This window comes from Rhinatrema bivittatum, chromosome 4 (genome assembly GCF_901001135.1).
Source record: "Rhinatrema bivittatum chromosome 4, aRhiBiv1.1, whole genome shotgun sequence".
NCBI classification, from domain to species: Eukaryota; Metazoa; Chordata; class Amphibia; order Gymnophiona; family Rhinatrematidae; genus Rhinatrema; species Rhinatrema bivittatum.
The window spans coordinates 163,343,721-163,356,294 of NC_042618.1; the positions used below are offsets into that span (position 1 = coordinate 163,343,721).

Consider the following 12,574-nt stretch of genomic DNA (forward strand, 5'->3'; position numbering starts at 1 on the left):
ATGTCAAACAGGAAATTTTTGTTCCAAATTTTCAGAATAATGCAACGCAGAAAATATCCATGACTTCCCTCCTTTACTTTCTGTAAAGTTTCTCTGAATCCTTGTGCTGCCCCTGGTCACATCTGGCTTGGAAAGATCACAATTTTTTTTTTTCAAGGTGACAGGGAGGCTCAGTTTCAGGGAGCATTCCCGTCTACCTCTGCCTGTCTTTTTTATTTTTTTTTTTTTTAACTTCTACAAGTTAATACCTTTCACAATGAATGGGGTTTTTTTTTTTTGTTTTTTTTTTAAATAAATGGAGGTAAGCACAGACTGCCTGTGTAAATGATCTCACTATAGAAATTTCTAAACACCATACTGGCCCGATTATGAGATGGTTTTCTTTACAGCCTTGAAATATGAAACAACTAGCGATTTTGGTCTTGTTTAGGGCAATGCATTAGGCACAATCTCCTCCCTGCAGCCCTGCACCCTCCTCTCTCCTGCCAGGGACCCAAGACCTCCCAGAAGCTGCAGGGGCTGCTGGAAGTACCCAGCACCATCCTTGTTTTGCTGAGGCTTTAAGCTTATTTTCTTTGCTTATATCTGAAGGAAGATGTGGGCGTGAAAGAATTCTGAATTCACTCTTCTCTCAGATTTTTGCAAGTGCCCAGCATCAGATTTGGAATCCAGCTCCGTTAGAAAAAAATTCAGCATCCTGCACATCCAACTACTAAGTATTAAGCAGTGTCCACTGACTGCCACAGCCACAATTGCACTCAAAAGGATCTGGCTCAATGGTCAGTGGGTTCATGGCAGTGGTGTCTCAAGCTTGGGAAAGTGCACGCCTTTGTGCTTTAGGGGTTGCCAGAATAGCTTTGTGCCTAAAAGGCTGCGCACAGACAAGCCAGGCCAGCCCTGCAAGGTGCCCCCTTTCTCTCTCTACTATGACCTAGCGTCCGTTTTGGATTTCACTATTGTAATTACACTGGTAGTGGCAACTTTGCCAGGGATGATAGGTCCTATGCTGGAAGTGAGCGGTCCTCGCACAGGGGCCACAGGACTGCGGGCCACAGTCCTGGCAAAGTTCTGGAGAGCTTCATATTTGGAGCGTAGTGTATCAAGTTCCACTTTCATGCTGGCATTCTCGGAGGCCAGCTTTTCTACCTCCTGCTGCAGCTCAGCCTTCTGTTTCTCCAGCTCCTCCTTTTGTGTTACCCTCTTCACCCGGCAGCTGGCCGCATAGCCACGATTCTTCAGTGTGCGTCGGCGCTGTTTTAGTTGGATGATTTCCTCCTTGGATAGTCCTCGCAGATGCTGATTCAGCTCCCGCACAGACATGGTCACCAGCTCCTCATCTGTCAAGCTGGTACCATTCTCCCCTGGCTCCCGCTTCACCTATATCACAAAAGAAAAGAGCACAGTACAGCAGGCAAATACTAAATTACCAGATCATCATAATCCTCATCTTGGAAAACTGTCATATTTGGGGCCTGGATTCACCTGTTTCCAAAAATGGTCTGCACACTCCTGTCCTCGGAGCAGTAGTGGGGAGGTGCAGATCAGCATCTCACAGCCTCTGCCAGTTGTCTACAAAACGGAATGAAAACCCCACAGCCGGCTGTCTCTCTTGACAGGAAGAGGGCTCACATGAGACATTTGTTATTCAGCATGTGTGGGGGCAATTGTACTTATTTACATTTTTATATGGCATCCTAACAGACATTAAGTTAAAGAGTACCAGTATACAAAAATGTAATTATTGGTGAATTGTAATAGACAGGTTTCAGTTGAATACTAAGGGCAGACAGAAAAGAGGTGAACTGGAAATGAGCAGAACCAGAACATCCCAGCCACTGCAGTACAGGTAGGAGTGTTTGAAGGCTATTGATGCATCAAGAATAGCGAATAGAGTAGATAAGAGGGGAGTTAAGGACAGATGAAGAGGATTAAAGAGATGAAAGAAAACTGTTTCAGTGGAGGCAGACAAATGAATAAAGGAGAAAATGACTATGCTGGAAAAAGGATGCCTAGCTCACAGTAATGGAGGGAGAGAACACCATGGGGGAATATAAGATAAGTGGGTGGGTGTGCGGGATATGCCCACGATGGGCATAAAGTGTGTGGAGGGAACACACAGCAGAGTAGAAAATATGTGCATATATGTGTGGGGATGGGTGGAGGGGGAGCCACACTGGGGTGTAAGATGAGACAGAGTGAGCAGGCTGCAGCAGAGTAAGACATTGAAGAGGGGGTTGCTTGTGGCAAGGTGCAAGATGGCTGGAAGAGCAGCCTAGAGTCTATGGAAACAGCCCATGGAAGTGGAGAAAATGTGGATGGAGGTATGCAAGGTGGAATCAGGTGGATGACAGTTCATGGCAGAGTCTACAAACTGGGGCAGGGGAAAGCAGCCCATGATGGGGTGTAATATGATGTGGGGGCAGCCCATGACAGAAACAGAGAAGGACTGTAAGGCCCATCCAGTCTGTCCAATCTCATTCCTGGTGCAGTGCCAAAGACCCCAGTTGATCTCTGGCTTTTCCCTCACTTCTTTACCAGTAGGGATTTTCTCTGCCTATCCCAGGATTTCTTGAATTTTATTACTGTGTTTGTCTCTATCACTTCCCCCAAAAGTCCATTCCATACATCCATCACTCTTTTCGTTAAGAAATATGGCTTTTGGTGTATTCCAGGCACCATTCTGGTAGCCACTCTGTAAACCACTTTCAGCCTGTCTCTGCTCATTTGGATGGACCACTTGGTCTTTATCTGCCATTATGTATTATGCCACCGGGCTAATTGTTTATATTTTTCACCAGGAACTTGTCCAAACCTCTTTTAAACCCTGCTAAGCTAGCTGCCTGGACCATGTATTTCAGTACCAAATTCTACAGCTTGTGTGCCGAATGAAAAAAATACTTTCCATGATGTGTTTTAAATTTACTGGGTTTGGTTTCAGAGGGCAGCCCCTTCTTTTAGCAGTATCTGAAAAGGTAAATAACTAACATTTACCTGTTCCCTCCTCGTGATTTTATAAAACTTCTATTGTGCCCCCTCTCAGTTTCTTTTCCAAGCTGAAGAGCCCGAATCTGTAGCCTCTCTTTATAGGGGAGTTGTTCCATTTCCTTTATCATTTCTGAAGCCCTTTCTCTGTGCTTTTTCTAGTTCCACTATGCCATTTGTGAGCTGGGGTGACCAGAACTGCACACCACACTCAAGGTGCAGGCGCACCACAGATCGGCATTACGATATCCACAGCTTTATTTCCATTCCTTTCCAAATAATTCTGAATATTCTGTTTTCTTTTTTCACTGCTGCCACACATTGAGCTGAAGATTTTAAAGCACTGACCACAAGGACTCTGAGGTCCTTTTCCTGCACAGTGATTTCTAATATAGAGCCCAGCATTGTGTACCTATAGTTAGGATTATTTTCCCCTATATGCATCACTTTGCACTTATCCATATTAACATTTCATCTACCATTTAGATGCTTACTTCCCCAGTCTCACAAAATCCTTCTGCAGGTCCTCACAATCCACTTGTGTTATAACAAGTTTGAATTATTGTGTGTCATCTGCAAATCTGATCACGTCACTTGTTGCTCCCTTTGCTAAATCATTTATGAATGATAAGCAGCACAGGTCCCACTATAGGTCCCTGGGGCACTCCACTATTGACCTTTATCCATTTGGAAAACTTACCATTTAGTCCTCTCCTCAGTTTCCTGTCTTTTAACCAGTTCTCAATCCACAAAAGGACATTGCCTCCTATACCATGACTTTTTAATTTCTTGAGGAGTCCCTAATAGGGTACTTTGTCAGATGCCTTCTGAAAATCCAAACACACTATATCAACTAGCTCATTTATCTGCATGTTTAATTTACAACTTAAAAATATATCTCATACGCTGGTAAACTGAGACTTCCCTTTGCTAAAACCATATTGACACTTTCCCCATTAAGCCAAGTCTATCTATATAGTCAGCAATTTTTTTTTCTGGATCACACAGGAGCCCTTTATAAAAATTGGTGTTACTTTGCTTTCCTTTGTTTTTCTTGATAATTCAACCTGTCTTCCTCCTCCAGAATTTAAATTTGTAATGCTAACCTCTTTTCCTGTATTCTTTCAGTTAAGTCCTTAGAAAAACCATATCAGTCTCAGAGAGAGAGAGAGAGACTGAGACTATCTACAATGCCCTCATAGTAGTGAAGTATTTATATATCTCTATAGAAGGGCCATCTAATAGGTCGAGGTGAAGTGTTGGTTTACGGGTTAGGGACCAGTTTCGCATGTAGAGTGAGATGTACAAACAACACAGTACCATCAAGCTAGGGTGAGATAACATAGTACAAAATGTCATCTTTGTGAGACTTTCCTCACGCCAAATGATGTCAAATCTTCACCAAGGTGTACTGCGCTGTTTATACATCTCACGCTACATGTGAAACTAGCCCCTAAACCACCACATCACCTCAAGCTATTAGATGGCTTTCCTATAGAGATATAAATAGGTGCACACAGCGAGGCCCTCCCCAGAGGCTCTCTCTACTCCACTCCTTCTCCCAGCCCAGAAATGGCCAAAATGCAATTCAAAAAAAGTATCGCAAATTGCATTATGGCCATTTCAGGCATATCACACAGCATAATGCCAGGAAAAAGGTGTAGTTATTTCCGGTGTTAAAACTGTGCGATAGCATGAGTTATGCTATCGCACAGTGCAATATTGCCCCTCGTTTAACTAAATCCCACCCAAACTCCTCCCTGATCCCACCCCTCCAAAAAATTTGCATTCACACCGTGCATTATTGTTCGTAACGTGTGTGTTAACACCATAACGCATTTTGATGAATGACCCTAATAGAAATTTGTTGCCATCTCAATACTCCTTTTTATGACAGACCAAAGTTCCTTTCGGAATCCCTGGAGGGCTCTCAACACAATCACTCATCTTGAATCCCATGCTCTTGAAATCCAAGACCCTAGTCTGTAGTGTGGTTCAGCTCAGGTAAGAGTTTAATATTGAAGCACACAGTACTGCGAATACTGGACCTTAAATTTTCCCTTACAATGTGGTTTGTGACAGTCTCCATCTGTCAGTACTAGATCCAGTGCAGCCTTCCCTGGAGTGGGCTCTCTCTAGTTGCCTGAGAAACATTCTTTGCAGGGCATCCAGGACTTCTGGCTGGCATCACAACTGGTGGGCTCCAGCTCGCATCCAGTAGACTGAAGTCACCTAAAAGCAGGACCTCCCTTTTGCATGCCATCCTGGCGATACTTCTTCCCCATGTCCAAATTCACCTCCTTCCCCTGTGCCGGAGGTCTGTATAATAACTCCCATGTTACAGAATTTTTCCAGAACCACCCTCAGTAATTCAGCTTCTTCCTTGATCTCCATTTATGATTTTTTTCAAAAGGTAAAGAGCTCCTCTGCCTCCTCTTTTCTCAACTCTGTCTCTTCTGAAGATATTATAACCTGGGATGATTACATCCCTATCCTGCTCTCCATTACATCAAGACTTGATGTATGGAAATATATCCGTGCCTGTCTCCAGCATGATGACCTGCAGGTCTGTGATTTTCTTTCGCCTAAATTTTCATTAAATGCAGTGATGGCTATGCCACTTCTGCTCTCTTCCGTATGTTGACTGATATTTTGGGCTTTTATCCCTTACAGATTTACCTTGTTTTCATTTGGTTTAAACGCTGGTCTAAGACAAGACATGAAATAACAGGTAGGAACCACAATGTACTTCTTGGATGGATCCGTTTGTGAAGATCCTTATCCCACTAGGTTCATCCCTAGTTACCAATGTACCTGAAAGCAGCAGCTTTCCTCCATTCATTTTTCAGGCCTGAAGGATATGGAGTGGATTTCAGGTGGCTATCAGTCCATGGTGGGAAGTAACCCATGATGGGGTGCAAAGTGTGGAATTCAAAGGCAAATAGCAGTCTGCAAGATTTGGGACAGAAGCCCACAGCAGGGTGCGAGAACAGCAGCCCATAGCAAGGTTTGAAATGTGGGACAGTCCATGCTGGGATATGAGGTAGGATTCAGGTAGGGCGTGAGATGGGAGACTTATAATAGGATTCAGGTAGAGAGCAGCTCATGGGCAAGGTGTAAGTTGATGCTAGATGGCATGGTGTGGGATTCGGGTGGATAGAAGCCCATGCCAGGGTGTAAAGTGGAGGGATAGGATTCAGGTGGATGACATTGGTATGAGTTTAGGAAGGCCTCAGCCTTGCCCAACACAGAAACAGTCTCAAATTAATTACCTTCAAGGCTTTGTTTCCTTTGTTGGGGGTCGTCATACCACGAGGGCCTTGTCTGCTACCCAACTCTGGCGAAGAAGAAATAAAATCAGCTCAAAGCATGAAAAAATGGAAGGCAGATAATGAGCTCCTTACTCTTTTTCCTCCCAACGTATGGCTCCCTGCTCTCTTCTCTTGGTTTCTTGACTAGCCTACCTCCTCTCCCCATGGTTCCCTGACCTGATGTCCTTTCTGAACAACAGTCCACCCCCCTCCCCTCCTTTCTCTGCGCCCTCTCGTCCTTCAATTTGCTGCTGCAGTTTGACTATTTTTCAGTGTCTTGTAAAATTCTGTTTGGCTCCGTATCAGCAGGAGCTTCAGCTCTCCCTTGGGGCACAGTGGGTAATGGGCTCACTTTGATGAGTCCGCCGTGTTGCCTGGCAGGCTCTATAATTGCCGATTACAGGTCGCCTGCTGGGCTCCATCCGTCTCTGCCCTGGAGACCATTTCCTCTCTCAGCAGGCAGAGCTTGGAATCCCATAAAATGTACACTTCATCCCAGCCCACAGGGCACACCTATCATACGCTGGTGCTGGATACCAGCCCAGAGCTCTCGGGACACACCTGTCTCACACACAAACACTAGATACCAACCCAGGGCTCTAAGGCACACCTGTCTCACAGACACTTGACACCTGCCTCACATACACAGACATCGGATACCTCTTTGGAGCCCACCAGTCACACCCACCTCACAGACAGACACACATGGATCACTATGTTTTGTTTTTCTAGCCGTAGGATAGAGGAAAGAACAGAAAACATTTGTAATTGTAATTTTCTTTCCTTCCAGATGTGATATGACAAACTGCACAAGCAGCGATGCTCTTCTCCTCAGAAAGATTTACTGGCCTATCTTTATCTTACAAAAAGTATAACAAGGAAGCCGCTGCGTGACAGAGCTTCAAAGAAAAAAAATGCTCACTCAATGAATTTTTATCAGAAGTGAAAAAGACTCAAGTCAGTTCATCAGCCCATGTTTCTCCAAGGTAGAAAAAAATTAAATACAGACCACCAACACAACGAGACCTCACAAAATACATCAAGCAGAGTAACAGGTCCAGTTTCCACACACTACCCCGACGTCTGGCAGCAGAGAACAGTACAGACTCAGGGAAGGGCTGGGGAAGTGGTATGATACAGAAGATGGAGTAGAATTGGGAAAGTTGAGAGGAAACAGCATATATATAGGTGGGAGAGGGAGTTGCAGGGAAAGAAAATCTTTCAGTGCAGACACAATTCCCTGCTGGAGCAGCAGGAAACAGTCAGTATATATATTCCTAAGCAACAAGTAACCCAACCACAACGGGGGCTTCCAAAGCAATCAGAACCCCAACAGAAACCATATTTCTCTTTCCTGGCTTAATTTTTTTTTTTAACTTGGAAATAGAAAACTCCTCACTTAATACTACTAGAATTAGTAAACAACAGCATTTTTCATTCAAGATAACTCGTCTTTCAACTCCAGAGCCACAGACTTTCAGGGCAGATTCTGGACTGGTCTGATCTGACTTGAAGAAAGGAAATGAATGGCAAGTAGAAATTTCACCTTCCTTCACCAGTCCAGACAGTAGTAGCCCACTACCCAAGCTCCTTTGTCCTGTGCATGGGAAAGTTCAAGCGGCTCTCGGGACTTCAGTACCAAAATGTGGTCTCCTTCCTAGTCTGCAGATCCAATCTTTAATGTCTGGAAAATAATGGAGATGACCATCCTGCTACTCTGTAAATTTCTCCTGGAGACACCACTCTACTTTCCAGCCTGCGTGCACGGATTCTTTCTGGACCTCTGACCCATGCCAACATAAGCTGAATCAATCGCCTCCTTAATAGCAAGTTTTGAGACTATTTCACCTTTTTTTGGTCCATTGAACAGAATAATTTGTCTGAGAACCAGAAAAAAAAGTATGTAACCTTCAGGTACCTTAATAAAACTGAACATCCAGAGAATGGAAAGGAGATTCTGCATGCCTGCAATCAAATCCTTCTTCCAAAAAAAAAAAGTCTAATCCATATGCAACTGAGACATCACATTTGACAGAAAAGAGGGAACTGGTTTGTTGGTTACCTTTTCCTTAAAAAAAAAAAAAAAAAAAAATTAGAGATGGATTCCAACAGAAAAGCACCTACGATTCTGAAATCCTTCTTGCTGAGCATATAGTCAACAAGAACAATTCTTTAGGGTTAAATAATTGAAAGAAGCTGCCCTTAATGGTTCAAAAGGGTCCCCCTTCAAAGACCTCAGGACCAAAGGACCTATTGGATGGAAGCATGGCTTAATGTGCTCGAGGCCTCTGAGAAAACAAATATGATCTGGATGTGCAGTCAGAGAAGAATTGTTTATTTAAAATCTTATATTCAGTTATCTTCCAGCATTCAGAGCTGATTACAATACAATAAAAGAAATCATAAACCATAAAACACAAAACTAATGTCCTCAGTACAAATTCACTTAGCAAACATATGCCTCCCTACACAAAATTGCTTTAGTCTGCTTTCTAAACACCTCCCCCTCTTCTTCAATACTGAGGACCAAGAGGGATCCTCCATGGTGATCCGAACTACATGTAGTAAGTCTCTATCCTGAGGCAATAACACATTTTCCACTCTTGTGTGCATCAGATCAGCATACCAAAGTCATCTTGGTCAATCTGGCACCACCAGAATGACCAAACTCAGATTTTCCCTTATCATTTGGGTTACTCTCCTCACAAGGGTCCGTGGAGGAAAAACATAAGACGAACTCTCGTTGGCCAAGGCTGAACTAGGGCGTCTACATCCTCTGCACCTGCTCTCAACATCTGCTGAAGTAGCTTTGGACTTTGATGTTCATCCATTTAGCTATTAGATCCACCTTTGGCTTGCTCCTATTTTGCACTATGAGATTGAATGCTGTCTCTGCCAGCTCCCACTCTCTTGGGTCTAGGGAGTGCCTGCAGAGTTGATATGCCAGACTGTTGTATCTTCCTGCTATGTGAGCTGCCAAGATCACATACCACTTTGCTTCTGAGGAAAGGAGGACTTCTCTGGCCTGCATCTCCTGGCAGCCCTGTAGCATCCTCTAAAGGCAGAACTTTAGAGGAACATAGATTTCTGTCTTCTGGAGATATTGGGACTTTAGTCTCCCCCACATCTTTTACCAGCCTTACAATGTCATTTCAAACAACAACTTGCTCTTGAAGAGTAACTTGCAGACCGAACCAGATGTCCCATGACACAGCCAGAGCAAGACCATAGAGTTTGCAGAAGTCCTAAGGAAATCATAAAGTGAATCTCCTATAAAGGCAATGTCTGACTCCAAAAAAGATGCATCATTTAAAGATGAACACATGTTACATACTGCAGCCTGGTCCATAAACCGCTGTATCCAGCAGTGCATATAACAAGCAACCAAGCTTCCACACACAGCTGCCTACAGAGCTGTGCTAGAGGACTCAAAAGGCCTATTTCAAGGATTCCAACATCCACCCCTAAGGGCCATGCCTCTTTCCACCAGAATCATGGTCTTCCTGGTTCCTGCTATAATGTAGGTGTCTACCTTGGGAAGACTGAAGCTTCCCTCAAAGATCTCCTTGGGCAATGGATAAAGCTCAGCCATAGATCAAACCACCTTAAGATGTAAATCTGGGACTCTCACTCCACTGACACAATCTCTTGTAAAGCCCGAGGAAAATAAAAGATTTTGAGGGCTTTCTGATCCAGCTAAAATAGGATTTTCTGTTACCTTTTCCTGAGATGCATAGTGCTCTAGTCCCCTGCTTAATCAGCGTATTCAATTCCTCCTTGCCGAACAATATCACCACTAGACTACTTCTCTGGAAGTGGGAGAATCTCCCCTTCCTCCAAACCCTTAGAACCAGATTCACTGGGTTCACCTGATCCTCTTGTCTGGGATCCCAATCCGAGATCACAGATCCTTAGGGAAAAACAGGGGAGGTCTCTCTCATTAACGTGGGCATCTTAGATACGGAACCCTCATCTAAAGGTCTGCTCCCTGAATTCCCAGCTTCTTGAGGGAGAGGTCCTGCAGACTATTTCATAGAGAGGTTAAGCCCTATTGAGCAAAAGAACAAAGTCCACAGAAAACAGATCAGTGTGGAAAAAGAGCCCCACGGGGCAAGCTGAGTAAATCAGTCAGCTAAACTTGCCACACCCGTCACAGCAGCAGGGTAGAAGGTATACCACGGCTCTTCAAAGTGTCCATGTGCCACAAAGACGAGATAGTGAACTTTTCCATCTGACACAGCCGTCACTGCTTCCACGGCCCCTTCGCTCAACTCTCCAGCATGACCATCAGGAACAGAAATGGCCATACCACCTTCCCAATTCAGCCTGTCCTCCACTTGCTCATACCCCACAAAGCAATTCTCTTGCTAATGTCTGGACCCAATACACTTTGTGCCCTTCTCAGATGGCATCCTCAGAAGGGCTGGGAAGGGGCAGGAAAAAAGCAAGTTTGCTCTCCGTAACAGTATTTTCCATTGATAGCAGGATGAATTAGCCATAAATTCATCATCTGGAGGATGTCCCAGACACCAGGTCTAATTCATTCTTATGTGAAAAAGACTGCTTCCCTCAATTCTGCCCAAGGCCTCTCTGCTGCAGCTCCAGAAAACTTCAATGCAAGAAATACTGCTGTTTACAGAGCTTTTTCTCTATTATTTTTTTTAAGCAAACTTAATTTGCCTCCAAGCTCTGCCACTTTAGTCCACAAGGCTTCTGGGGTAAATCAAGGATCTAATCCCTTTCTGGGCTGGTTTCTTATGGGACAGGATCAATCACACTGGCCACAGCCTGGAAGCCCCCATAGGCCTTGGCTACCTGCACAGAGGGAAAGTGGCAAACAAAGACCTCTGTCCCCTGGGCCTACTTCCTTCTGCTGCTCCTTCAACACCTAAATACTGACTGTGTTTCCTGTTGCTCCAGCCTTTAGGAAGTAATAGTGTCAGCACAGAAAGCTTTGCTGGGCCTCCATCTGCTGGCAGGGAGACTAAACCAACTAGTCTGGTAGTGACTTTAAAGAAAGGTGAATGATATAAGGGAAGGGAGGGGAAGGGATGGGGACAATATGATCGGAAGGAGAGAGTGGTTGGTATAATGGAGGGGAGGAAATAGAGTGGGATAGTATTTTGTGAAAGACATGGTATAGGGGAGAGGAGAGTGATATAGAAAGTGGGGAAGAGGGGCATGATATGGGGACAGCATGGTGGGAGGGGAGAGAATAGTATAGGGAAGAATTAATACGGTATGTGGGAGGCATGGAATAATGGAGAGGGGAGGAAGGGAATGATATAGAGAATGGGGACAGTATGGCAAGGTGTGGAGGGAGGGGATGGGTTGGTATGGCATGAGAGAATGGTATTGGGACAGTATGGTTACTGGTGAGAAGGGGAATGGTACAGGTGAGGGAATGGGATGGGGACAGTCTGGTGGGAAGCGAGAGAATAGTATGGTATGGTAGTAAGGAGAGGATGAGATGGGGACAGTATGCTGAGAGGGGAATGGTACGGAAGGGCTGGGAACAGCATAGTGAAAGAGGAAGGAATAGTATAGAATTTGAAAGGATGAGAGTGTATAGTGGGAGAGGAATGGTATAGGGAAAGAATGATATGGGATAGTGGGAGGGGAGGAAGAGAATAGCATAAGGGAGGGCGATGGTAGAGGAGGATGATGAGAGGAGGATGATGGTAGAGGAAATGAAACTGGAGAAGGGATGTACTGGGAAGGGAATAGTCTAAAGACAGGGAGATGGGATGAGAGAGGATGATGATGGGGGCGGAGGCATGGGAGGGCGAGGGCCCGCTGCCCACACACAAACTAGTGCTGCTTGAGGCGGGCAAACAGCGGGCCGCCCGTGCTCACTCACCGCGCTAGCGCTCGGGGGGCCGGGTCGGGCTCGGCTCACGGGCTGCGACGGGCCGTCGGGAGGTGTCTGCGCTGCGCCTCAGCCGCCGCCGCGCCACAGACGTCACATGATGTTTGGTCATGTGACTCCATTCATGAAGGAGCTACGCCACCGGCTCAGAGAATTAAAGGGGAGGTTCGGTTTCCTTGTCGGCAGAGAGTGCACTAGGGCGACTCCCTCTTTCTAAAGTTAGCCAGCTGACTGCACATGTGCAGCATGCTGCGGCCTTCTTGAAGCAGTGCCCTAACAGTATTGTGAATAACATCTCACAGAACTGCGCTGCTTTTATTGTGAGGGAGATAAAATCACTTACATCCTAAAACAACTAATAGCTGATACAACCTCAACACAACCGTGCCTATTCTGTTTGGGACACCACATC

General features: G+C 45.1%; 1 protein-coding gene across 1 annotated transcript; it reads right to left on the reverse strand.

Annotated features, from left to right (window-relative positions):
- Positions 1-215: 215 nt before the first annotated feature.
- On the reverse strand, positions 216-12,297 carry MAFG (MAF bZIP transcription factor G). The gene is made up of 3 exons (XM_029599078.1): positions 12,154-12,297; positions 6,255-6,319; positions 216-1,377 (listed from the first exon to the last, which is right to left on the reverse strand). Exons 2-3 carry the CDS (start codon positions 6,288-6,290, stop codon positions 925-927), a joined length of 489 nt encoding a protein of 162 aa, XP_029454938.1. The 5' UTR covers positions 6,291-6,319; positions 12,154-12,297; the 3' UTR covers positions 216-924.
- Positions 12,298-12,574: the final 277 nt, after the last annotated feature.